This window comes from Bufo gargarizans, unplaced genomic scaffold (assembly GCF_014858855.1).
Source record: "Bufo gargarizans isolate SCDJY-AF-19 unplaced genomic scaffold, ASM1485885v1 original_scaffold_1468_pilon, whole genome shotgun sequence".
Lineage (NCBI taxonomy): Eukaryota > Metazoa > Chordata > Amphibia > Anura > Bufonidae > Bufo > Bufo gargarizans.
The window spans coordinates 121011-145948 of NW_025334372.1; the positions used below are offsets into that span (position 1 = coordinate 121011).

The window sequence follows — 24938 nt, forward strand, 5'->3', positions numbered from 1 at the left end:
GTTTGAGGAGACCGTAGACTCCTGCTTACCAGGCACAGTGCCATGTCCATTGGAGAGCGGCTGTGCTCGATATTGCAGATTATCCCCATCCACCTAAATGTGAGTGAGCTGGCCAAGGACTAGGCTGCAGAGCCCACTAGAGTGCCATGGCCTCTTTAAACAGCTAATCAGCAGAGGTTTCAGGACTTGGAGCCCCACCAACCTCCTGAGGATAAGTCATCAGTATTAGGATCTCAGAAAACCCCTTTAATGAATAATTATATCCTGGATCCGTCTCTGAACGTTGGAAAAGACGCGAGTTCATTGCAAGAGATCAATAATCTATTGTTAACATTTTAATAGCAAAAAATAACCTCTCTAGAAACAAATGCAAGAATCTAAAACCAACAGCAACAAAGACTAAGGGGGAGATTTATGAAGACTGGCGCTTTCTGTGCTTGGCTTGATCTCCCTGCGCCGCTGGAGGATGCGCCCAATTTATGATGCGTCACATGCCTCCTCATAAATTAGGCGCAGACCCCTGTAGTCCGTGCACCTAACCAGAGCTGGCGTAGATTTCTGGCTCCATATGATTATAAATTTGAGGCTGATCATGCCCCCAGACCGGCCCTTGTCACACCCCCTTTTAAAAAAGTGGCGAGAACTGCAAAAAAGTGGAGATGCAACAATTTTTTCAAAAGTGGCACTTGTGACTTTTTACCACCACTTAATCTCCCCCTTAGTTTGTCAGGAGGCGTCCAGCACAGGAGGGAGCGGACAGCACATCCATTATAGATGGAGGGGAACCTCTGCCAGGATCACAGTTCGTTGCCATTCAGATACTTCTGATCCTGCAGTCGATTCTTTCTTTGTAATTCCAGCTCTTTGGCTCGGAGCCACGTCTCGCGAGACAACGAGGTTTGACCAGTGCCGAGTGACAGCAACCTGCAAAGAGGGGATCGATCACACATCATAGAACCAAAGACTAATATTACATGTCGCTGGGGAAAACCCCCCAAAACTGAGTAATAAATGCCCCCAAAAGTCCACTCTGCCCTGGGACTCACTCACCGAGCTACCACCAGCAACCGATGCAGGTCGTCTGCGCTGATGCTCTGCGGGTCACCTTTCCTCATGTCTACAAAATCATCTTCCACAGCCTGAAGAAAGCACAAAACACTGAGCCCGAGAAGTGAGAAACGACAAAGCATGGAAAAGCTGGATCTTCATCGAGAAACACAAGGGCCGTAGAAGGAGCCCCGAGGTGAAGAGTCTACATCAGTCTACATATAGTTCTAAACCTGCGTAGCCATGTTATCCAAATAGCGTATACGTGAAACTGGACTAAGGCCTCTTTCACATGAGCGATATGGATTGCTTCGGGATCTCTTCAGGGATAAACACATGGTTTTGCTCACATGTTGAATACGTTTTCTGTGATTGCGTTCAGTGTGATTTTTTGCCGTCTGGATTGTATCTGGATTACAGATATTTTTCATGCGCGTGAAGAAAAACTGAAGAATAACCCTCAACATCTCCTAGCAACCATCAGTGAAAAACACACAAGCCCCATTAATGTCTATGGAGCCAGAGTTGCATGAAACACACAATACAGAACCTGCTGAACATAAGGAGGATGCATGGAAAACGACCATCGTGCACAGAACCATTGGGTCAGGATTCACACCAGATGCTACGCTTGCTCCACACATCGCGTCCGAATTCAGGCCTAAGGGTGGATTCACACTGTGGTATTGCCGTTTGGTGTGGATTCAGCACAGAAAATTCACAGCAATTTACTGTATAATGCAATACAAACCACATTGCCACATAGCAGAGCTGGGTGCTAGGAGGTGTCCACGGTTCTGTGGCACAGAGCGGTACATGCAGGACACCCGGCAGGGACGTTCAGTTCTAGAATTTTTACATTACCTCCGAGGTAATACCAGTGATAACATGCCACTGCTGACGTCATGAATCGGTCCAGAGACGGCAGCATGCACGGCCATGTTGGATTGCTGCCTGCAGGAAAGGCCACTATAAAGAGCATTCCCTGCTTGGGCAATTCCTCCCCTCTCATATGGTTCTCACAATACAACCTGCATTCGCCATGATGCCTCTGGCTTTGCAGAGTCCTATCTGTATGGTCCTACAATGGCATCAAGTGATAAAATACATTTGAGCGGGTATTTACCCGCTACATCCCAAAAATGCCGTACTCGCACCATTTAAAGAGGTTTCCAACTACTTTCTAGAAAAATTGCCTTCAGGCAAATATATGGATGTAAAGCATGTCACTGCTCCTCTGAATCCCCCTAAGGAACTAATAGATGGGGCCCCCACCAAACGTATACTTACAGATGGTGGGGGAGAGCTGCCCTCAAACTGACTGATGGCTGCTCCCCCCACCACTGTCCACCATACACTGGTGCCCCATATACCAGTTACACCAACAATAACAGAGCTCAACCCCCATGCACCAATCCCATCCAGTCCCCCCCCCCCCCCCATTCAGACTAACCATCCTAACCCCCAAAAATAGTCAGAGAGCCTATTCACCACCCCCACAATCGTTTTCAGGCTCACCACTGCCCGCTCCCCAAATTAGTAAGTGCTCATTACGCCATCTCCCCAAGCTCACCATCCTCCCCCCTCCTCCAATCTGGTCACAGAGCTCATTCCTCCATCTCCACAAGCTCACCATCCTCCCCCCTCCTCCGATCTGGTCACAGTGATTATTCCTCCATCTCCACAAGCTCACCATCCTCCCCCCTCCTCCGATCTGGTCACAGAGCTCATTCCTCCATCTCCACAAGCTCACCATCCTCCCCCTCCTCCGATCTGGTCACAGAGCTCATTCCTCCATCTCCCCAAGCTCACCATCCTCCCCCTCCTCCGATCTGGTCACAGTGCTCATTCCTCCATCTCCACAAGCTCACCATCCTCCCCCCTCCTCCGATCTGGTCACAGTGATTATTCCTCCATCTCCACAAGCTCACCATCCTCCCCCTCCTCCTATCTGGTCACAGAGCTCATTCCTCCATCTCCACAAGCTCACCATCCTCTCCCCTCCTCCGATCTGGTCACAGAGCTCATTCCTCCATCTCCCAAGCTCACCATCCTCCCCCTCCTCCGATCTGGTCACAGAGCTCATTCCTCCATTTCCACAAGCTCACCATCCTCCCCCCTCCTCCGATCTGGTCACAGAGCTCATTCCTCCATCTCCCAAAGCTCACCATCCTCCCCCCCTCCTCCGATCTGGTCACAGAGCTCATTCCTCCATCTCCACAAGCTCACCATCCTCTCCCCACCTCCGACCATCCTCTCCCCTCCTCCGATCTGGTCACAGAGCTCATTCCTCCATCTCCACAAGCTCACCATACTCCCCCTCCTCCGATCTGGTCACAGAGCTCATTCCTCCATCTCCCCAAGCTCATCATCCTCCCCCCTCCTCCGATCTAGTCACAGTGATTATTCCTCCATCTCCACAAGCTCACCATCCTCTCCCCACCTCCGACCATCCTCTCCCCTCCTCCGATCTGGTCACAGAGCTCATTCCTCCATCTCCACAAGCTCACCATCCTCCCCCCTCCTCCGACCATCCTCTCCCCTCCTCCGATCTGGTCACAGAGCTCATTCCTCCATCTCCCCAAGCTCACCATCCTCCCCCTCCTCCGATCTGGTCACAATGCTCATTCCTCCATCTCCACAAGCTCACCATCCTCACCCCACCTCCGATCTGGTCACAGTGCTCATTCCTCCATCTCCACAAGCTCACCATCCTCCCCCCTCCTCCGATCTGGTCACAGAGCTCATTCCTCCATCTCCACAAGCTCACCATCCTCCCCCTCCTCCGATCTGGTCACAGAGCTCCTTCCTCCATGTCCACAAGCTCACCATCCTCTCCCCACCTCCGATCTGGTCACAGAGCTCATTCCTCCATCTCCCCAAGCTCACCATCCTCCCCCTCCTCCGATCTGGTCACAGAGCTCATTCCTCCATCCCCACAAGCTCACCATCCTCTCCCCACCTCCGATCTGGTCACAGAGCTCATTCCTCCATTTCCACAAGCTCACCATCCTCCCCCCTCCTCCGATCTGGTCACAGAGCTCATTCCTCCATCTCCCCAAGCTCACCATCCTCCCCCCCTCCTCCGATCTGGTCACAGAGCTCATTCCTCCATCTCCACAAGCTCACCATCCTCCCCCCTCCTCCGACCATACTCTCCCCTCCTCCGATCTGGTCACAGAGCTCATTCCTCCATCTCCACAAGCTCACCATACTCCCCCTCCTCCGATCTGGTCACAGAGCTCATTCCTCCATCTCCACAAGCTCGCCATCCTCCCCCCTCCTCCGACCATCCTCTCCCCTCCTCCGATCTGGTCACAGAGCTCATTCCTCCATCTCCACAAGCTCACCATACTCCCCCTCCTCCGATCTGGTCCACAGAGCTCATTCCTCCATCTCCCCAAGCTCATCATCCTCCCCCCTCCTCCGATCTGGTCACAGTGATTATTCCTCCATCTCCACAAGCTCACCATCCTCTCCCCACCTCCGACCATCCTCCTCCCCTCCTCCGATCTGGTCACAGAGCTCATTCCTCCATCTCCACAAGCTCACCATCCTCCCCCCTCCTCCGATCTGGTCACAGAGCTCATTCCTCCATCTCCACAAGCTCACCATCCTCCCCCCTCCTCCGACCATCCTCTCCCCTCCTCCGATCTGGTCACAGAGCTCATTCCTCCATCTCCACAAGCTCACCATCCTCCCCCCTCCTCCGATCTGGTCACAGAGCTCATTCCTCCATCTCCACAAGCTCACCATCCTCCCCCCTCCTCCGACCATCCTCTCCCCTCCTCCGATCTGGTCACAGAGCTCATTCCTCCATCTCCACAAGCTCACCATCCTCCCCCCTCCTCTGACCATCCTCACCCCTCCTCCGATCTGGTCACAGAGCTCATTCCTCCATCTCCACAAGCTCACCATACTCCCCCTCCTCCGATCTGGTCACAGAGCTCATTGCTCCATCTCCCCAAGCTCATCATCCTCCCCCCTCATCCGATCTGGTCACAGTGATTATTCCTCCATCTCCACAAGCTCACCATCCTCTCCCCACCTCCGATCTGGTCACAGTGCTCATTCCTCCATCTTCACAAGCTCACCAGCCTCCCCCGATCTGGTCACAATGCTCATTCCTCCATTTCCCCCAATCTCACCATATTCCCCTCTCCGATGTGGTCAAAGTCCTCATTCCTCCATCTCCCCAGGTGCACCATCCTCCTCCCAAACACCAGTCCATTCACATACCTTTCTTAATCTGTGGCAGTCCTGAGGAGGAGCAGTGTAGTTAGGTAAGCAAGCAGGCAGTAGCGTAGCAGAGTTCCAATCTCTTTGGGGGCCAAGGTAGGAAGTGTGAAGGTGGTCCTAGCAGACGTGGCATGTGTGGCACATCTGAAGGTTCTTTTCATTAAAAGCTAAAGCGCGGCGGTGGGGCAACTAACAAATGGTCACAGGACTGAAAAGTTTTGCTGTTGTTTGGCGACAGCTGGCCCGCCAGCAGAAAACGGTGTGCAGGTCTCCTCTGGCACACATGGTGCAGGTGGCCGACCCCTGGTATACACAGTGAAACCTCTGCTGCTAATCAGTGCAGTCCCAGCCTATCGGGTAAAGCATATGATATCTTCATCAGCAGGAAGCTATCAGAAGGGATATAATAGCAGCTGATGTGAACCTGCAGTTGGTGGGTAGACCTCCATGCAGGGAGGACTGACCGCCTGTCTACACAGGAGAACAAGCTCTGATCTGGCGGCCAGACCGGGTTACGTAGCTGTCCATACTGAAAGGGCTAATTCAGTGGCTATCAGGAGGAGAACATAGTCTGAACAGGGCCTAATATCAGGATTGCTCCTTTCTGTTCAGCATTTGCAGTCACAAGACAGACGTGAAAAACTGACGACAGGAGAGTGGAGCATCTGGACGTTCATAGCATCATCAACTCTTTGTTACCTTGGTGACCTCGTCAGAGATGTTGTAATCCATATTTTGTAGAAGACTCAGGTACATGCGGAACTTGTTGAGCAGGGAAGGGAGGGTGGCGGACATCAGGGCCTCGGTGTACTGCTCCAGGCTGGGTGGACACAGCTGTGGCTTCAGGTGCACGTGGCAGTCTGACTGAAAGAGAAAGCACAGACTATGGATCATCAGGGGGAAATGGAATTCAGCAACCAGTTCTGGTCACCTCAGTAACGTGGACTTATACCTGCACCCATCGCTTCCTGCTACCTCATCCACAGCTCAGACTGTCTCTGGGGGTAAACCAATCAAAGCCCCCGTCCAGGCTGCACTTACTGTTGGTTCAGATTCTTCTGGCCATAAACTTCATCAGCTCTCCATACCCTCCCTCAATGCATTCACAAGCAGAGCAGCAGTCCAAGGCTCTAAGGAGGCCACCAACCTCAGACTCCAGTCGACAAAGCAGCCAAGGTGGAACCACTTGCAACGGAAGAGGTTCTGCTTTGGCGCAAAATCACCGGTGGAGAGGGTCTTATTAGATAAATTCTTCTTTTTTAATTAAAGGAAGCGCATAAATAGAAAACAACGCCTTCATCAGGTTGTGAAGGGGAAGTGTTTGCTATTTATGCGCTTCCTTTAATTAAAAAAGAAGAATTTATCTAATAAGACCCTCTCCACCGGTGATTTTGCGCCGCAGCAGAACCTCTTCCGTTGCAAGTATCCTTTGGGGGACTGGACATCCTATCCAAAAGTAAACTGTCTGCGGCTGCAGTCCCGGCATAAAGGTGTCATGTACACAAGTTTACAGTAGGGTTGTGCCTATATTCGCACAACCCCATCAGGCGAGCCTCCAGACTCCGCACCGAACATACTACCCTATTGTGCGCCCCTCTCGCTCTTTTCTCTATTCCCCTCATGTATTTGAGTGGAATCTAGATACGTCCATTATCCAAAAAAAAAGGTGGAACCACTGACCACAGCAGCAGAACAGTGGACATGTTCATAACTGCAAGAATTCAGTGTCTCAGAGGCAGTGGGAGCAGTGACCTCCGGCCGCAATAACTCGGGGACATTAATGAGAAAGAATTTACATTGTAGGAAATGTCATAATGGATGAAGATGGAATGATCCCCACAGACCGAGGTGCAGCAGAGCTTGATGTGCGCTGCTGGAGGGGAGCATTGTGTTAGCATTCAGTCTGTCAGACACTTTACAGACCTTCCTTCTGATATAAGAGACAGGAGCAGAAGACACCGCTCTAGGCTGGAGACCTGGGACAACAAGGACAGGACAGCCACTGAAAACAAGCAGCTCTGTGGGGCAGCAGGTCGAAAAGGAAGGAACACTCACTGGAAGCAGCGACCTGCCCTCTGAGGCAACCAGGACATTAATATTACAGGGGAATTCCATCTGATGGTAACTGAAGTCGTAGTCCACCTTCTGCCAGGTGATCAGGTTACCCAGGGCAGTCAAATTGCGGACTCCTAAAGAACAGATAGATGATTATAAGCACTAAGGAATATTAGTAACCCGGCCTCCCCTCGCCTGCCATGACTGGCCAGCCCCTCACCTGCCATTCCCTGTCAACCCTCCCCTCACCTGCCATGACCGGCCAGCCCCACACCTGCCATTCCCTGTCAACCCTCCCCTCACCTGCCATGACCGGCCAGCCCCTCACCTGCCATGACCGGCCAGCCCCTCACCTGCCATTCCCTGTCAACCCTCCCCTCACCTGCCATTCCCTGTCAACCCTCCCCTCACCTGCCATTCCCTGTCAACCCTCCCCTCACCTGCCATTCCCTGTCAACCCTCCCCTCACCTGCCATTCCCTGTCAACCCTCCCCTCACCTGCCATTCCCTGTCAACCCTCCCCTCACCTGCCATTCCCTGTCGGCCAGCCCCTCACCTGCCATTCCCTGTCAACCCTCCCCTCACCTGCCATTCCCTGTCAACCCTCCCCTCACCTGCCATTCCCTGTCGGCCAGCCCCTCACCTGCCATTCCCTGTCAACCCTCCCCTCACCTGCCATTCCCTGTCAACCCTCCCCTCACCTGCCATTCCCTGTCGGCCAGCCCCTCACCTGCCATTCCCTGTCGGCCAGCCCCTCACCTGCCATTCCCTGTCAACCCTCCCCTCACCTGCCATTCCCTGTCAACCCTCCCCTCACCTGCCATTCCCTGTCGGCCAGCCCCTCACCTGCCATTCCCTGTCGGCCAGCCCCTCACCTGCCATTCCCTGTCGGCCAGCCCCTCACCTGCCATTCCCTGTCGGCCAGCCCCTCACCTGCCATTCCCTGTCGGCCAGCCCCTCACCTGCCATTCCTTGTCAACCCTCCCCTCACCTGCCATGACCGGCCAGCCCCTCACCTGCCATGACCGGCCAGCCCCTCACCTGCCATGACCGGCCAGCCCCTCACCTGCCATGACCGGCCAGCCCCTCACCTGCCATGACCTGCCAGCCCCTCACCTGCCATGACCGGCCAGCCCCTCACCTGCCATGCCCGGCCAGCCCCTCACCTGCCATGCCCGGCCAGCCCCTCACCTGCCATGCCCGGCCAGCCCCTCACCTGCCATGCCCGGCCAGCCCCTCACCTGCCATGCCCGGCCAGCCCCTCATCCACTAACCTGCTGTGTCGAGCTGGCCCTGCTCCAGGACGGTCTCATCTACCACCAGCAGTGTGTGTGACGGCAGCTGCAGGAGGCCACTCACCAGACGGTTTGCTGAGTAATCTTTGCAGGGAATGAAGCGTATTGTGTTCATGTTTTCTATGGTCATTGGAAGATAATGAGACTGCAGAAGGAGAAAAAAACAAAACAAAAAAAAACACTATCAGGATACTTCACGAGGGCACAGCGTGGGATTTTTCTGGACTGATGTACAACCATTTATCGCACCACATATACTGACTTACCACAGCTACAATTTGCTGCAGGACACGATAAAAATGTTGGGTGAAGCCACCGTTTCGCGGACAACCGCTGAGGTTCAGGGAGAATTTCCCCAGGGGAAGAACGTCTCTCCGTGCATATCTGTCAACGATCAGAGACCAAAAACGTTACTGCACCACATGGCTACTGAGCGAGGAGACCGAGCCAAACGTCTTCTCGTCTACGCACGACTTAAAGAGAACCTGTCATGACCACGTACAGACCACCACACCAACCTCCATGACGGTGACAGGTTCACAATGGGACCCAGATTCAGCAGAATACAGAAAAAATGTGACTGAAGTGAGAGCCGGGGGTTAGGACAGAGGTCTCCAAGTGGGGGACCTCTGGGAAATATTGCTCGGTGCTGCGAATAAGCTTTGAAAAAATATTTTTAAAAACTAAGTTCGAATTATTTTTTTTTCCCAGTTCAACCACACAATTTTTTTTTCTCCATACATTTTATGAACCATTAAATGGTTCCATTCAAAACTCTAATTTGTCCCGCAAAAAACGGGCTCTCACAAAAAAAGTGTTCTTCTCATTCAAAGAGCTTTTCCTGCGTCACGATGAACCTTCCTGGACACGGAGAGACACCAGTGTGACCTCGTCATCGGCCTGGTGGCGGTTTTGGGGCCAAAGTCCTCATTTCTCTTAAATAACTGTCAAATTAAAGAGCTGCTAAAATAACACATTCAGGAGATATCACAAAACAGGATACAATCGGGTGCAATAAAACACACAGAAAACTGCAATGTATTGCCAGTTTAGGGTTAAAAAGGCCGCCCAATAAGCCCCGTGGACACCCATCCGTTTTCAGGGCCCTACACTGTGGACTACGACTCGCAGAAGGAATGGCCGAAGGATTTAGACCCTGAAAACAACATGTTCTAATTTGGTAAAACAGAATTTTCTAATCTTCTCATAGAAGCAAAAGGGTGCAAGTTGCACCAAATGTATAAAAGTAGCGGTGGTGACGGGGACATGTCTCTGCGCACCTCTGGGACACCCCACGTGCGGGTTGAAGATTTTAATAGTTTATATCTGCCATGTCAAACCCAGGCGTCCAGCTACTGGAGATGGAGACACTTTGGCTGTGACCATAATCTGAGGTACAAGTAGAAGGCTCCTGGGGAAAGCAGTGTCGGACTGGGGTACCAAGGGCCCACCAGAAAAATGTATTTTGGGGGCCCACCGTACGGATACATTCAAATATAATAAATAACCAAACATTTTTATATGAACATGAGCTGGTTGAGGTGCTGTACATTATATGTATGTAGTGCACTAAATCTAATGTGCCACTTGTGCAGGGGGTGGGAGACTAGGGGCCCACCTTGCTCAGGGGCCCACCGGGGGATTCCCCTGTGGGCCAGTCCGAGCCTGCCAGACTCACTAGCTGAGGATACACACACAGTCATACATCAACAGGGAGACCGCCAAAGAATCACTCTAATGAGACGGAGATTGTGGAGATGAGGTCCGAGACTGCCGCCATGGCCAGTACACAGAGGAATGACAGTCCGAGACTGCCGCCATGGCCAGTACACAGAGGAATGACAGTCCGAGACTGCCGCCATGGCCAGTACACAGAGGAATGACAGTCCGAGACTGCCGCCTTGGCCAGTACACAGAGGAATGACAGCTGGAGAAGAGCGCATGGTCCATCCAGTCTCACCTGAGCCCGACCGGCGGGGGAGCTGCTCCGACACCACAGCCATACCTACATGCTGCTTCCAGAGATCTGGCCACTTCCTTAACCCTTTCCTAGTGGTATCACTTTTTTTTTTTATATATATATCTTTATTAGAAAATGACATTATACATTTTTAATCATAATTCAAATACAAAATGTATGTACTTTATTTTCCCCGTAAACCACTCCCTTGCGATGCATCTCAGATCCCTCGATCACTCGGGAAAGAAGAAACAAGAGGAAAAAGGAAAAACTAAGAAGGAAAGAACAAAAAAATGTAAAACAGAATCAGAAAGATAAGGGATGGCGGTCCAGCAGCCCAAGCCTCCCATATCTCCGTCCATTTCTTTGCTTAGAGAATATTTTCATAATTCTTTACTTTTATAACCAAATGTATCCATGTGTTGGGCTCTGGAACATATCGTGAAGACCAGGCCCGAGCGGTCAGAAGTCTAGCCAGAAACTTGTATTTAGGGTCCATTCACACGCCCGTTATAACACTCCATTTCCGTTCTGATTTAAATCGGAACGTTTTTTCGGATCCATCAATTTCAATCGCCGCTGCACAAATGCGGACACCAATCATAGTGCTGTCCGAATCACGGAATCCGTTTTCCCATTTTCAAGTATGCGGATCCTGAAAAAAAATTAAGCTTGTCCTACTTTGTATGTTTTTTGGGTCCGTTGTACATTCAACATGCACAAAACCATCCGAATGTCATCCGATTTTGCAGATCCGTTGACAGGAAAATGGATGGAAAAAATAAAACTAAAAAACTGAATAAAGGAAACGCGGAATGGATTCGGAAGCACTTTAGTAAAAAAAACGGAAGGTTGTACTGAAAAACGGATCCGCAAAAAAAAAAAAAAGGAACATTTATCTGGAAAGGTAAAACTACTGACGTGTGAATGGACCCTTATGGGTAATTACCCAACATTCTACCATAAAAGGAATCTGCAATCTCAACTTATGGACGAGGAAACTATTAATGGCGCTCCAACAGCCTTCGTCTTGGACACGAGCAGATGTCTGCGCCGGGTAACTCCCACCGCGGACAATTACAACTCGCTCTTAACCCACATTTATTAGGCCATAAGGGCGTAACATGAAACCTGTGCAAAATATTAAATTGTATCAAGACATGATTAAAGTTGTGTGAAATCGAACTTAAAGGGTTTCTGTCGTAAGAAATACCGTTCTGTAGCCGACCGCCGTTAGCCATGTGAGCCGTACACAACAGTGCGCTTTACAACTCCCTGCCGCTAATGAGCCTCCAGCTGCTATTAGGGCGCTGCGTCAGCACCTAGAGGCTCGGTCTGCCCACCCTTTAGCACCTCCAGCTGATTGACTTTAAAGTACTCCTTAGTGTGCCGTAAATCCCGCGCCAGTGCTGTCCCTTTTAGTATTCGGCGCAGGCACAGTGAGTGAAGGACGCGCTCGTGCTGCCGGCTTCCTTCGGCACAGGGACACTGAGGAGAACTCGAAAGTCAATAAACTGGACCTGGAAGTGCCAAAGGGTGGGCCGACCGAGCCTCTAGGTGCTGACGCAGCGCCCTAATAGCAGCTGGAGGCTCATTAGCGGCAGGGAGTTGTAAAGCGCGCGGTTCTGTACTGCGGACATCACTAATGTCAGTCCGCTTCTGAGCAGAGTACTTCTGTAGCTGCTTCCTACACGCCCTGAATATTGTAGGCTTAGGTAAGTCCAAAGAGAGGCAGTACACTAGTGTCAGGGACCCCTCTGCAGAGGCCACAAAGTCGTAGACAATGCACTTTTCTCCCATTCACGATATAACTATAACTGCCCAGCTGTAAAATAGCCCTTGAAGTAGGGAAGATTCAAACCCCCATGCTCCATCGGGCTATAGAAATATGCCACTTCAAGCCTTACCCTCTTTCTTCCCCACAGCAAGTCATTAATCATTCTTTCCATAAGTTAGAAATACTTGTCCTCTATCCATACGGGGGAGTTCCTAAGAATATAGAGGAGTTGGGGTCGGGTCACCACCTTAACCAGGGATACTCTATTAGCTCGAGAGAAGGGGAGACAAAGCCAAACACCAATTCAACCGTGGGATCAGATCAAGCTGTAAGAAATCTTCTGGGATATAATCATACCTAAGTATTGGAAGGAGTAGGAGACTTACTCAAAAAGCCCTCGCTGGAGGGTACAAAACTACCAGTGTTTTTATCTAGGCCTGAAACCCTGCCAAAGGAATTAACTATTCGGATGACTCCTGGAAGAGTAGTGTCAGTATGCTCTATAAAGAATAAATCATCTGCACATAAAGGAATGCGACCCTCCAATTCTAGTGTCCTGCCTGATGGCCAAGGGCTCAATACAGATCTCAAATGGGGATAATGGGCAACCTGGGCGAGTCCCCCTATTCAAGGCTGTTGTGCTTTTCATTATAATGGGTATTCATTGCCTTTAAGAGCAATGTTGATTTATAGTCACTATTTTGTATGGATTTTCATGTAGGCCAAAGTAAGTCCATGGGAAGATTACTGCGCCGTTCAGAGAGCTAGTGTTATTGTATCAATATATTATACATTTAGACGGTTAGAAGATACATTACACCTACAGATTCTGAGGTTCCATTGTATTTCTTATCTGAACATGAATTCTACAGTGTGAGAATGGTCTAGATGTTCCTCAAAGTATATATTCATGTATCAAAGTTTGTCCCTCGGCCCTCAGACAAGGACTCCAGATGTCAGAGGTGTGAAGTATTGAAAATATCAGGCATGTATGAGTTAACCCTTAATGGTATGATGCTTATAGCTTATACAACAGTACCACCTAGATATGAGCAGTTAATACTACATCAGTAGCAAAAGTGCATTCTGGGTAGTATTATGATGTCATGCTCCTTATCAATGCACACACCCATCCAACAATGATTGGAAAGTTCCAAATTCGGAGGGCGTGTTCAGCTGATAAATTTTGGGTTAAGAAACCACATACCAGAGGAAAAAAGAAAAAGGAAAAAGAAAATGAAAACATTTGGATTATAGATTTCTGGAGAATCATTTGGATTATCGAAAAAAACCTCTTAAGAGCTGGCTGCCCCAAGACTCTGCACATCACTTGACCCTTGGGTAATGTATATTTTTGTTTTATGTAGTATTGATCTAAATTAATTAACTTGATACTTTGCCAGATACCCGCTCATTTGCGGACCTATAACGTTAGTTGCTACATCAATATTTTCGCAGATTTCAGTTACGATGCATATAACTGAATAAAGGGGATAATATTGGAGAAACTCTGTTGGGAATATTTATATTCCCTAGTTTGATATCAAGCCAATAATGTATAAAATTTGTTGCAATACTACCATTATCTGAGATTGGTCATCATTTTTGGGCAGAGCAAGGGCTCGTATCGGTCATCCTCTTGATTGAGTTTTCCGCATAATCCATTGATTGTATATCTCACAGATTTAAAGCTGTATTGCATCATATTCTTGTGTTGGCTGAGTAGTGTTTTGTTGGTATCATATAGTGGTGAATTCTGGGTATTGCATATCATTGTATATTATTGAAATTTATGTTGATTCATTTTTGTTTGTATTTTAACCTATTGTAAATAAACCATTTATATTTTTGCATAAACGCCTGTACCCTGTTTTACTGATTGCACAAAATAATCAGGTTCTTGATTGAACTCTTTTTGAGATGTTTATGTCCATCTCTCGGGTGAATATCGTTTGCATAATTTTTCTTTTAATCCGTAAAAAAAAAATTCTTTATATACCCGACAAGGTAAAACTAGGTGTCAAAACCCTAAAATTCAGTCTCGCCAAGGGAGAGACTGAATCCCATCTCCAAATCCCATCCTACCGAAAACCTTCCAGAAGAATCTCCACTCCACCCTGTCGAAGGCCCTAGAGGCATCCAAAGCCAGGATGGAGCTGGAGTCCCCCCCCGGGAGACTGAATATTGGCAAATAGGGGATGTAGGTGAATAGTAGTAACCTTACTTGGAATAAACCCATTCTGATCTGGATGTATAATTGAAGGGATAACCCTGGAAAGCCTGAAGCCAGAATCCTTGAGAGAAGCTTCACATCCGTATTAAATAATGATAGATATACAGTACAGACCAAAAGTTTGGACACAGCTTCTCATTCAAAGAGTTTTCTTTATTTTCATGACTGACAATTGTAGATTCACACTGAAGGCATCAAAACTATGAATTATCACATGTGGAATTATATACATAAAAAAAATATATGTCATATTCTAGGTTCTTCACAGTAGCCGCCTTTTACTTTGATTACTGCTTTGCACACTCTTGGCATTCTCTTGATGAGCTCCAAGAGGTAGTCACCTGAAATGGTCTTCACTTCACAGGTGTGCCCTGTCAGGTGTAATAAGTGGGATTTCTGGCCTTATAAATGGGGTTGGGACCATCAGTTGCGTTGTGGAGAAGTCAGGTGGATACACAGCTGATAGTCCTACTGAATAGACTGTTAGAATTTGTATTATGGCAAGAAAAAATCATTACTTTAAGAACTGAAGGTCAGTCAGTGCGAAAAATTGGGAAAACTTTGAAAGTGTCCCCAAGTGCAGTCACAAAAACCATCAAGCGCTACAAAGAAACTGGCTCACATGCGGACCGTCCCAGGAAAGGAAGACCAAGAGTCACCTCTGCTGCGGAGGATAAGTTCATCCGAGTCACCAGCCTCAGAAATCGCAGGTTAACAGCAGCTCAGATTAGAGACCAGGTCAATGCCACCCAGAGTTCTAGCAGCAGACACATCTCTAGAACAACTGGTAAGAGGAGACTGTGTGAATCAGGCCTTCATGGTAGAAGATCTGCTAGGAAACCACTGCTAAGGACAGGCAACAAGCAGAAGAGACTTGTTTGGGCTAAAGAACACAAGGAATGGACATTAGACCAGTGGAAATCTGTGCTTTGGTCTGATGAGTCCAAATTTGAGATCTTTGGTTCCAACCACCGTGTCTTTGTGCGACGCAGAAAAGGTGAACGGATGGACTCTACATGCCTGGTTCCCACCGTGAAGCATGGAGGAGGAGGTGTGATGGTGTGGGGGGGCTTTGCTGGTGACACTGTTGGGGATTTATTGAAAGCATACTGAACCAGCATGGCCACCACAGCATCTTGCAGCGGCATGCTATTCCATCCGGTTTGCGTTTAGTTGGACCATCATTTATTTTTCAACAGGACAATGACCCCAAACACCTCCAGGCTGTGTAAGGGCTATTTGACCATGAAGGAGAGTGATGGGGTGCTGTGCCAGATGACCTGGCCTCCACAGTCACCGGACCTGAACCCAATCGAGATGGTTTGGGGTGAGCTGGACCGCAGAGCGAAGGCAAAAGGGCCAACAAGTGCTAAGCATCTCTGGGAACTCCTTCAAGACTGTTGGAAGACCATTTCAGGTGACTACCTCTTGAAGCTCATCAAGAGAATGCCAAGAGTGTGCAAAGCAGTAATCAAAGCAAAAGGTGGCTACTGTGAAGAACCTAGAATATGACATATTTTTGTTATGTATATAATTCCACATGTGATAATTCATAGTTTTGATGCCTTCAGTGTGAATCTACAATTGTCATAGTCATGAAAATAAAGAAAACTCTTTGAATGAGAAGCTGTGTCCAAACTTTTGGTCTGTACTGTATATATATACACACACACACACACACTCTGTAGTATATATATATATATATATACATACAGTATACGGTCCTTTTCCGTGTTAATTACTTCACATAGTTTAGTGTCATTTGCCAAAAAAATGTATTTAACTGTTCAGCCCCTCTACAAGATCATTAATATATTGGAGAATAGGGCCCAGTACTGACCCCTGTGGTACCCCACCAGTAACAGTGACCCCCTCCAGTACTGACCCCTGTGGTACCCCACTAGTAACAGTGACCCCCTCCAGTACTGACCCCTGTGGTACCCAACTAGTAACAGTGACCCCCTCCAGTACTGACCCCTGAGCTACCCCACTAGTAACAGTGACCCCTCCAGTACTGACCCCTGAGGTACCCCACTAGTGACAGTGACCCCTCCAGTACTGACCCCTGAGGTACCCCACTAGTGACAGTGACCCCTCCAGTACTGACCCCTGAGGTACCCCACTAGTGACCCCTCCAGTACTGACCCCTGAGGTACCCCACTAGTAACACTGACCCCCTCCAGTACTGACCCCTGAGGTACCCCACTAGTGACAGTGACCCCTCCAGTACTGACCCCTGAGGTACCCCACTAGTGACAGTGACCCCTCCAATACTGACCCCTGAGGTACCCCACTAGTGACAGTGACCCCTCCAGTACTGACCCCTGAGGTACCCCACTAGTGACAGTGACCCAATCTGAGTGTGTACCGTTAATACCCACCCTCTGTTTTCTATCCCTCAGCCAGTTACTTACCCACTTACAGACGTTTTCTCCCAGTCCGAGCATTCTCATTTTATACACTAACCTTTTATGTGGTTCAGTGTCAGATGCTTTGGAGAAGTCCAGATACACGACATCCATTGATTCTCCGCTGTCAAGTCTAGAACTTACCTCCTCATAGAAACTGATTACATTAGTCTGACATGACCGATCCCTCATGAAGCCATGCTGATATGGCGGTATCTGCTTATTTCCGTTAAGATGCTCTAACATAGCATCTCTAAGAAAACCTTCACACAGTTTACCCACGACAGATGTTACACTTATCGGCCTATAGTTTCCAGGCTCTGTTTTTGGACCCTTTTTCAATATTGGCACCACATTTGCCATGCGCCAATCCTGTGGGACACTCCCTGTCAGTATAGAGTCTTTAAGTATCAGAAAAAGGGTCTGGCTATGGGGGTGTATGCCATCTGGTCCTGGCAATTTGCCTATTTTTACCTTTTTAAGACGCTGCTGTACTTCTTTCTGGGTCAGACAGGACACTTTTAGATTTTGCATTTCATCTGACAGTTTATTTTCCTCAATAAACACAGTACAGAAAAAATGATTATTACTCTTACCGGTAATTTGATTTTCCCGAATCCATGACAGCACCAGGAGAGAGGGTCCTCCGCTCAGGACAGGAAACCCACAGATATTTAAGAAAGAGGGGTCTCTTCCTCTCTTACTGGCTTTCAGAGACAAACAAGAGCACCCTCGAAATCCATGCTTCTGATCCATCTGAATCCACACACGTTTCATTCAAACTTTTTTTTTTGTCTGCTCACCCTGTGCACCATAACCAAGACCCATCACCAACACCATGAAAAAAGGGAGGGAAAAATAAAAGTTCTGTCATGGACTCAGGAAAATCAAATTACTGGTAAGAGTAAATCATTTTTCCCCCTCGTCCTATGACAACACCAGGAGAGATCCCAGAGATAGAAATTTAGGGTGGGATAACAGCTCTTAGAACCTTGCGACCAGAAAAAGGGTCAGAAACAGAGGAAAGGTCCAGCCTATAGTGCTTATAAAAAGTAAGGGCAGAAGACCAGGTAGCCGCCTTGCAAATATCATGGAACGATGCGTTCGCTCTTTCTGCCCAGAAGGTGGATACTGCTCTTGTAGAATGCGCTGTCCAACCCGTAGGTATTCTGCAAGGAAACATAAGTTAGACAGATAGCCTGCTTAATCCACCTAGCTAGGGAACTTTAAAAACACACCTGACATCCAAATAACTGAACTCCAACTCCTCATAACATCTGGGATTGTGGCAAAAAGATGGAAGAACTACCTCCTGAGTCTTATGAAAACTGGACACCACCTTGGGAAGAAAAGCTGGGTCTGGCCCAAGGACAAGTCTATCTTCCTGAACAGGAAGGAAAAGGCCTGAATTTCCCCCACCCTTCTGGCCGAAGTAATGGCTACCAAGAAAACACACCTCAGTCAACATCCTGATAGAGGACTCAGCAATCGGCTCTTTTACCAAGCTATACAAAACTAGATTCAAATCCAAGGGGGGGGGGGGGGCTCTAGAAAGTCTAGCAGGAATATCCCTAGCAATAGCTTTACAAAACCTCATGATAAGAGGATGGGCAGCTAACCTAGTGTCAAACACACGACCTTTAGGGGGATACTAAGGGATAGACCTTTTTCCAACCCTTCTTGAAGAGAATGCAAATCCTGGGAATAGAGAGACTGCAATGTGGAACAGGATTAATTTCAAGGAAGGTAAAAAAGCTGCCCAGGTTCTAGCATAGATCCTGGTGGTTACCAATTTCCTACTTTTTAATAAAGTAGAAATAACAGGGAGAGACAACCCTCTATGCACTAGTAGCAACCTTTCAAAAACCATGCCGTCAAGTGGAGGCCTTTTACCAGAGGATGGATGACTGAGCCCTGGCTCAACAGTTCTGGAATCTCTGGTAGCACACAAGGCTCCCTGACCGAAAGAAGTCTCAGCCACGTGAACCAAGCATGATGGGGCCAAAACTGTGCCATAATGATCACTGAAGCTCTGTCTTCCCTTATCTTCTTGAGAACTCTGGAGATTAACTGAAGAGGAGGGAAGGCATAGAGCAGACCCCTGTCCCGCGGTTGTAAAAAACCATCAATCCCCCCGAAAAAGGAAAAAAAAACAAACAAAAACTTTTCACTTTTCCGTTCCACTTTGTGGAAAAAAGATCCACCAAGGGCTCCCCCAAAAGCTACACTAGCTGGGAGAAAACCCCCGAATTTAGAGACCACTGTCTCTGGTCAAATTTGTGGCTACTCAAAAAATCTGCCTCTCGGTTGTCTATCCCTTTGATATGAAGGGCTGACAAGGAAAAAATATGAGCTGCAATTCTATGAATCTGGTCCCCCCAATGATTCAGGTAAGCTACTAAGGAACCATTGTCTGTTAGATTACTATTCTGGAGCAAGGGTAAAATCTCCTGAAATGCTCTCAACACCATCAGTTTCTTTACGTTTGAATAAGCGGCACATATTGATCCTACCCAAGGACCTTGAAGAACCCTGTTCTGAACATGCCCCTCAACTGACTGGACTGGCATCTGTAGTCACTACTATTGGCTCTGCAGTTCTCCAAGGAACCCCCCGGACAAGGTTGTCTGGATGCAACCACCACCTTAGGGAACTGCATGTTTGCCTGGAGATAAAAATCCTTATGTTCAAATCCTTCATATCCCCTGACCAAGACTGGAGAATTTCCCATTGCAGACTCTGGAATGAGCCTGAGCCCACAGAACTGCAGGTGGTTAAAATTCCCAGAACTGACATACTCTTCCCGATTGATAGATATGGTTTCCCAACTAGATGATCTACCGCTGACCTTACTTTCTGGACCTTCTCTGGAGGTAGAAAGGATTTCTTGGAGGCAGAGTTCAGTAATATGCGCAGGAATTGTTGAACCTTCTGAGGAACCATCCTGGACTTCTCCATATTGATCAACCAGCCTAGAGAGTTCAGAATGGTAATTGCCTGCTCCATCTGGACGAGACAGGTCTGTTCAGACGGGGCAACAATGAAGAAATAGTCCAGGTAAAGCACAATCAAGATGTATTTTTACCTTATATGGGCAGCCATCTCCGCTACCAGCTTCGTGAAGATGCGAGGGGGCATGAAAATCCCGAATGGTAGAATCTGGTAGCCTCCCGAGCCCCCCGACCTACCTCTGTTACTACTAACCCTAACTTTTCTGGGGGATGATTTTTGAATTCTAGTTTGAATCCTTCCCGTAAAGACTCCAAAATCCAAGCACTGTTGGTAATTTTGCGCCAGGCTGGGAGAAAGTCCATTAGCCTTCCGCCCACCGTGGCATCATTGGGGGTTGTCTTTTTTTTAGACAGGCCGGAATTTTGATTCCTAAACAAGAAACCTCTCAGGCTATGAGCTGCGATTGGCCAGCGCTACAGCCTGGGAGGAGACGCCCAGGAGAACAAGAGTAGGCTCCTCCCGGTTGAGCCGAAACTCTGAAGATACCGGAGCCTATACCGGGGGAACGGAGCGGCGCCCAGGGATAATAGTAAGTGCAGGGAGATCCCTGGGCGCCGCTCTCCATGTCTGCATACTTAGTTTAGATTTTTTATCGTAATGAAAGGTCCTCTTTAACCCAGCAGTACATGTTGCCGTGATATTGGGCTTAAGGGAGGCCCCGGACGACTGCCAGGTCCCTCTCAGGAAGCAGTCCGTTTTTCTGTGCATAGTGTCCTTAAGCTGTTCTATATCATTAAATGGTAGACACGGCCTGCGTGACACTTTACCAATTGGCACATCAATCTTGGGAGCATGGTCCCATAGTATTGAATCCGCGTTGTCAAAGGGGTATTTGCGTTTAACCGATGAGGGAATAAAGTTGCGCTTATCCGCGTTCTTCCACTCCTTATCATGGCTGCCACATTTTTGTTTCTGAAAAAAAAATCTCTTTTCTACCTTCCAATCCCTCGAACATCCTGAACTGATCTCACTTCCTTGGGATCCTCAATATTCATAGTTGCCCTCATGGCCTTTAGAAGCTGATCCACGTCTTGGATGGGGGAAGAATGGTTTTCCACCCTATGCTCTCAGACGACGAGTCAGACAGGACCTCACCACTCTCTGCCACCAAGACATTTTCCTCTGAACTTGAGACGTCAGAATAATCAATCATGCGCAGAAGGGAACTTATACCTACTTCTATAGCCTTCTTTTTTAAACTTCAGGGCACTACCCACAATTTAACATAGGAGGGGGGCAATCTGGTCTTACATAGCCCACACTCCTTATGCTTTGCCTTAGCGGCCACCTTCCTGGGCTTATCCTGAAAGACAATATGCCACCATAAACACATGTTAAGGAGGAAACCACATACCGTACATACCTTCCAAACCATACCGCAAGTGCAGGGGTAGACGGGTCCTTGGCCGTCTCTCCAGCATCTTCCATGCTACCAGAGAACAAGAAAAACATCTTGGATCCGGAGTTGCTCAGCAAGGATCCACAAGGCCGCTCTAGCAATTTCCTGCGCTCCAGCCTACCTAAGGGACGAAGTATCATGAGATCTCGCTCCCCGCGGCAAGCCCACGGTCTCGTGATACCAGGGACGGGAGGTGCAATCCAGGTACTCCTGCGCTCCCGTCCTGCATGCAGATCTGGCAGTACTCACCCAGGAGGCCCAGAGGTACATCCGCTATAATCTTCGGGGAGCGCATAGCGGGGAACTTACCCGGCACGCTCCCCAGCCCAGACGATGTATTCTAAGACTGAGAGAAACTATTCTCCACTGGAATACCTGTAGGAATCTTCTCCCAGGACAGGAAACCACTGAGAGATGGAGAGGCCCATCCTTCAATATCGGTGGGTTCCTGCCCTGGACAGAGGACCCTCTCTCCTGGTGCAGTCATAGGACGAGGGGAAAATATTTAATAGCTTTGATTTCTCCTCATCGGTTTCTGCAACTCTCCCCTCATCACTCTGTAAAGGGCCTGTGAAGAACATCTCCGGGTCAGCTGTACTCCCTTTGGCAGTGAACCTCTCGGTCTCTAGTTTGGCTTCTTTTATTTGTCTTTTACGCTCTCTTGAATGATAATTGGAAGGTTATTACTTTGTGGTCACTATTTGTCCCCCGACCTGCACGTCTGTTGTTCTGTCAGGCCTACTGGTTAGTACTGGGTCCAGTATGGCGTCCCTCTAGTCGGGTCCTGAACCAGTTGGGAAAGGTCATTGTCTTTGGTTATTGCCAAGAACCTGTTTCCTTTATGAGATGTACAGGTCCCAGTTTCCCAGTCTATATCTGCGGAGTTCCCCCATAATAACCACCTCATTATGATTTGCCGCCTCTTCTATCTCGTTTAGTAGTAGATTTTCAGTGGACTCCGGTATATTAGGTGGTTTACAGTAAACTCCTATTAGTAATTTATTGTTGTTTTTGCCTCCATGTATCTCTCCCCACAGAGACTCCACATGTCCATGTCCCTCACTTATATCTTCCCGGACTGTGGGCTTTACATAAAGGAGAACCCCCCCCCCCCCCCCTCCGGTTTTGACGATCCTTTCTAAACAGACTGGAACCCTGTACATTAACTGCCCAGTCATAGCTATCATCCAGCCGTGTCTCAGTTATTCCCACTGTCATAGCTATGATCCAGCCGTGTCTCAGTTATTCCCACTGTCATAGCTATCATCCAGCCGTGTCTCAGTTATTCCCACTGTCATAGCTATCATCCAGCCGTGTCTCAGTTATTCCCACTGTCATAGCTATCATCCAGCCGTGTCTCAGTTATTCCCACTGTCATAGCTATCATCCAGCCGTGCCTCAGTTATTCCCACTGTCATAGCTATCATCCAGCCGTGCCTCAGTTATTCCCACTGTCATAGCTATCATCCAGCCGTGTCTCAGTTATTCCCACTGTCATAGCTATCATCCAGCCGTGTCTCAGTTATTCCCACTGTCATAGCTATCATCCAGCCGTGTCTCAGTTATTCCCCACTGTCATAGCTATCATCCAGCCGTGTCTCAGTTATTCCCACTGTCATAGCTATCATCCAGCCGTGTCTCAGTTATTCCCACTGTCATAGCTATCATCCAGCCGTGTCTCAGTTATTCCCACTGTCATAGCTGTCATCCAGCCGTGTCTCAGTTATTCCCACTGTCATAGCTATCATCCAGCCGTGTCTCAGTTATTCCCACTGTCATAGCTATCATCCAGCCGTGTCTCAGTTATTCCCACTGTCATAGCTATCATCCAGCCGTGTCTCAGTTATTCCCACTGTCATAGCTATCATCCAGCCGTGTCTCAGTTATTCCCACTGTCATAGCTATCATCCAGCCGTGTCTCAGTTATTCCCACTGTCATAGCTATCATCCAGCCGTGTCTCAGTTATTCCCACTGTCATAGCCATCATCCAGCCGTGTCTCAGTTATTCCCACTGTCATAGCTATCATCCAGCCGTGTCTCAGTTATTCCCACTGTCATAGCTATCATCCAGCCGTGTCTCAGTTATTCCACTGTCATAGCCATCATCCAGCCGTGTCTCAGTTATTACCACTGTCATAGCTATCATCCAGCCGTGTCTCAGTTATTCCCACTGTCATAGCTATCCTCCAGCCGTGTCTCAGTTATTCCCACTGTCATAGCTATCATCCAGCCGTGTCTCAGTTATTCCCACTGTCATAGCTATCATCCAGCCGTGTCTCAGTTATTCCCACTGTCATAGCTATCATCCAGCCGTGTCTCAGTTATTCCCACTGTCATAGCTATCATCCAGCCGTGTCTCAGTTATTCCCACTGTCATAGCCATCATCCAGCCGTGTCTCAGTTATTCCCACTGTCATAGCTATCATCCAGCCGTGTCTGTTATTCCCACTGTCATAGCTATCATCCAGCCGTGTCTCAGTTATTCCCACTGTCATTCTTCTCCTCAGAGATTACTACTTCCAGTAGGTCTATAAGATCTTGCAGAGTCTGGGGGATCGTCACGTCTGGGTTCCTAATAGTTGATCTTCTCTAATATTAACCCCTTCACTGATGACGTTCTGCAAACTAAGTTCTGAGGGCATTTGGGCATTGAGTGGTTGACACTGAACCGGGTCTAACAAAATATTGAAATGTAATGTCCATTCAGAACTGTCCTCCCACCTCTCCTCCTGCTCCCTCTTTGACCGCCTACAATCTGGCTTCCGAACCCACCACTCGACCGAGACTGCCCTTACCAAAGTCACCAATGACCTACTCACAGCCAAAACCAAGAAACAATACTCTGTCCTCCTTCTCCTTGACCTGTCCTCTGCCTTCGACACTGTTGACCACTCCCTTCTGTTGCAAACTCTCTCATCTCTTGGCATCACTGACCTGGCTCTCTCCTGGATCACATCATACCTCACAGACCGGACGTTTAGCGTCTCCCACTCCCGCACCACCTCCTCGTCTCATTCCCTCTCTGTTGGTGTCCCGCAAGGCTCTGTCCTAGGACCCCTGCTCTTCTCTATCTACACTTTTGGCCTGGGACAGCTCATAGAGTCCTATGGCTTTCAGTATCACTCCTACGCTGATGACACACAAATCTACCTCTCTGGTCCAGACATCACCACCTTACTATCTAGAATCCCACAATGTCTATCTTCTATATCATCCTTCTTCGCCTCTCGCTTTCTTAAACTTAACATGGATAAGACAGAATTCATAATCTTTCCCCCATCTTGTTCAACCCCCCCTACAGACCTATCTATCACGATCAATGGCTGCACATTATCCCCAGTCAACAAAGCCCGCTGCCTTGGAGTGATCTTGGATTCTGCCCTTTCCTTCCGACCGCACATCCAAGCCCTTTCCACCACCTGCCGCCTCCAACTCAAAAACATCTCCCGCATCCGCGCTTTCCTTAACTTTGAATCTGCGAAAATACTTGTACATGCCCTCATTATCTCCCG

The 24938-nt window shown here is 48.5% G+C and overlaps 1 protein-coding gene across 1 annotated transcript in view; it reads right to left on the reverse strand.

Moving 5' to 3' along the window:
• Nucleotides 1-315: 315 nt before the first annotated feature.
• LOC122923325 (minichromosome maintenance complex binding protein) overlaps nt 316-24938 on the reverse strand; it is a 93344-nt gene continuing 68721 nt past the window's right edge. Inside the window, exons 11-16 of the mRNA XM_044274110.1 lie at nt 8903-9020; nt 8616-8781; nt 7342-7475; nt 5986-6150; nt 1051-1139; nt 316-924 (exon numbers count right to left, since the gene is read on the reverse strand). Coding sequence (XP_044130045.1) covers nt 798-924; nt 1051-1139; nt 5986-6150; nt 7342-7475; nt 8616-8781; nt 8903-9020 — 799 coding nt within the window. The 3' untranslated portion in view covers nt 316-797. The remainder of the gene's footprint in view (nt 925-1050; nt 1140-5985; nt 6151-7341; nt 7476-8615; nt 8782-8902; nt 9021-24938) is intronic.